Genomic DNA, 2769 nt, shown 5'->3' with positions numbered 1-2769 from the left:
ATTGCCACATAATTTAGTACTTGAAGAGCAAAGTGTACATTAAAACGATCACAGATATTTTCCTTTCTTTTTAGCTGATGGATCTTTTGTCCTTGTTTTTGCTCTCTTTGCCAAGCAGTTCATAAATGCATTTGATTCCTTTTTGGGTCCACATTATCATTACCATACACACTATGTTGTTTTGTGGATCCCCTTATTTCCTCAGATATTACATCTAAATATACAAGGTGTATGATAACTGAAGTTATTCATAAACAAACGAGAAATATATATTTGTAAATTCATCTTGTTCTCAGTTTGAAATGCAAACAAACACATTTGATTACTTTGTATATTTTCTGTTAGATATCTTTTTTAAAATGTGGTCAAACGCAGTATAGGGAGATTAGTAAAGTATTTCAGAAATTGTGGATTGTCTAGCCAGCCACCCACCCCCTCCTGCCCCAGCTAATTATGATCCGTGATCACTCCTCTGGCAATCCCAGGGAAACTTGTCTTCCTTCTAATATCTTGCCATTCACTCTACCCCCCGCCCCCATACTGCCCCCTCCCCTCTCCTCTCCAAGCTAATTATTATCTGCGATCAGGCATTTCCAGAGAAACTTGCCTCCCTTCATCCGATCTTTTGTCTTACCATTCACTCTACCCCCACCCCACCTCCCCTCCCCCTTGCTGTCCCCTCCCCTCCCTCTCCAAGCTAATAATGATCCATGATCACTCCTCTGGCAATCCCAGAGAAACATGCCTTCCGCCATCAGATCGCAGTGGTCCCTATAATAATTGAGAAATTAGACAAATATTTGGGTAAATATATAATAAGATATATGCAATGCAGTACAAGTGACAGCATATTTTCATTACCAGTGTGTATAATTTGACATGAAATATCATCGAATTGACTATTATATGTATATGGAGGAACAAATATCTATCATTTTTTCCCCAAAAAAGTCTCGAAAATTGAGGTTTATAACATTCTTTGGACAAGGTGTCACATGCATATTTACATGGACTTGTATATGTCCACGCTAACGCTGGCTAAAATTGGCTAACCCCATCCCCCATACACGCCGTGGAGAAGAAGACAGGGGTGGGGCGCTAATAGAAGAAATAAGCGTTGTATACTTACAATTTCAGACATTATATCGTCATCGTGTGTCTCCGACCCCGAAGTTTCGGGAGCAGTGTCTAGTCCTACTCCGATGTTTCTTTCGTCCTGAGGCTGTACACCGATTGTCAAGACCTCTTTTTCTTCCTTTAGAAGTGTGGGGGAATTACAAAATAAATGGTGAAGTGGAGAGAAAAGTATTTCATAGTGAGAAAAGGTCGACATTTACTTATTTATTTTCTTTCTCCCTTCATTTAGCCTTGAAAACGGATGAAATGAGAGAAGTGATAGGGCCTATATATTTGATCGCTTCTGACAGTTTTTTATTTGATTGTTTTTTATTTTTTTTTGCTGATAAACGCAAAGCTGGTACATAATCAATTACATGGCGATCATTTTACTTCGAAATTAATCAGGCTCAGTGGCTAATCTAGACGAGAGAGGATTCTCGGGTCTTTTTAGAAATCAAATTTGATACAATCCGAATGGCAGAACGGGGATTTGAACCCACAACTTTACGATGCTCTAACCACTAGACCACACGACCCGTTAATGTCATGACATAATTTAGCACCCAGATGATTTATACTTATTAAGGTTTGCATACGAGGAGTGAATGACTTAAAATGAATATGAAAATGAAAATTCGATAAGTTTATTCTGTGCAGCACTTGTCTGATTATGTGAGTTGGTCAAAGTCTTAGAACGGCCTATAGAGGGCAGCATTCACATTAATCAATTTAAAATTGATTAATGTGAATGGTTTTACTTGCATCCATAGCTTTATTCATATTGCTTGATTTGCTCAAATTTGCATCATTATACTGTATGACATTATTTGTTTAAACAATATTTTGAATAATATCATAGTGAATTTTACCATTTTTATTGATATACTCACTTTGATTTTCAGCACGATTTCTACTTCATTTTTATCAATGGAGCAGGAGAATTTGGTCTGGCGAGTTGAATAAATTTCAAGACGAAAACCTTGGACCTGTATCGATATCTAACAAAATAAAAACGAAGAAAAAACTAAAGATAAAAAGACTGATAAAATACAAACTGATAGAGACGATAATCTCACATAAAAACAAAAGTAAATGAACTTTATTTGAGTGAATTTCTACCACTTAGATTTAAGCTTATGAAAATATCTCCAAACCAGTTTGCCCAAAATGACTTTTGACAACTAAATATATCTGGTATACCAATACTTTATTTCACTACCGTATACTCTCTCAATGCCTGATTAAACAGTACTATTTTCTCACCTTATTTTCGGCGTTGTCTCTGTCACTTGGGTATGTTTCACAATGCTGAGTTGCCATTTCTTTTGATACTCGTTCTAGAAGCAAAAATATATTGCAAAATGATACACTTAAAATGACTAGTTAATAGGGTCAGCTGGATGCAACTGTCATTCTAGTCGTATTCTAAAATTTATTGTTGTATTTTACTTAGATTGTTTTTCTGACTAGAATATAATTATGTCAGAAATGTGACTATCAGTGATTGCCATATCAGTTGCACCCATCTGACTTCTGGGGAGCGTTTCATGAAAGGACTTGTCAGACGTTTTATCCGACAGGTCCTATTTTATCCGACAGTTACTATAGTAACAGTGCCTCTCAGCCAATGGGAATCAAGAAAAGATATCA

The 2769-nt window shown here is 36.4% G+C and overlaps 1 protein-coding gene across 1 annotated transcript; it reads right to left on the bottom strand.

Annotated features, from left to right (window-relative positions):
- Positions 1–714: 714 nt before the first annotated feature.
- On the bottom strand, positions 715–2448 carry LOC121429092. The gene is made up of 4 exons (XM_041625995.1): positions 2383–2448; positions 2010–2117; positions 1130–1255; positions 715–771 (listed from the first exon to the last, which is right to left on the bottom strand). Exons 1-4 carry the CDS (start codon positions 2437–2439, stop codon positions 715–717), a joined length of 348 nt encoding a protein of 115 aa, XP_041481929.1. The 5' UTR covers positions 2440–2448.
- Positions 2449–2769: the final 321 nt, after the last annotated feature.

Source organism: Lytechinus variegatus, chromosome 15 (genome assembly GCF_018143015.1).
Source record: "Lytechinus variegatus isolate NC3 chromosome 15, Lvar_3.0, whole genome shotgun sequence".
NCBI classification, from domain to species: Eukaryota; Metazoa; Echinodermata; class Echinoidea; order Temnopleuroida; family Toxopneustidae; genus Lytechinus; species Lytechinus variegatus.
Note: the sequence above shows the minus strand (reverse complement) of the source record. Positions and strands in the feature narration are given on the sequence as shown.

Coding starts and splice junctions, on each gene's coding strand:
- LOC121429092 (XM_041625995.1), bottom strand. CDS start 2,439: ATGGCAACTCAGCATTGTGAAACATACCCAAGTGACAGAGACAACGCC. Junction 2,118..2,382: donor GAGACAACGCCGAAAATAAG/GTGAGAAAATAG, acceptor TTATTTTGTTAG/ATATCGATACAGGTCCAAGG. Junction 1,256..2,009: donor AAATCGTGCTGAAAATCAAA/GTGAGTATATCA, acceptor ACACTTCTAAAG/GAAGAAAAAGAGGTCTTGAC.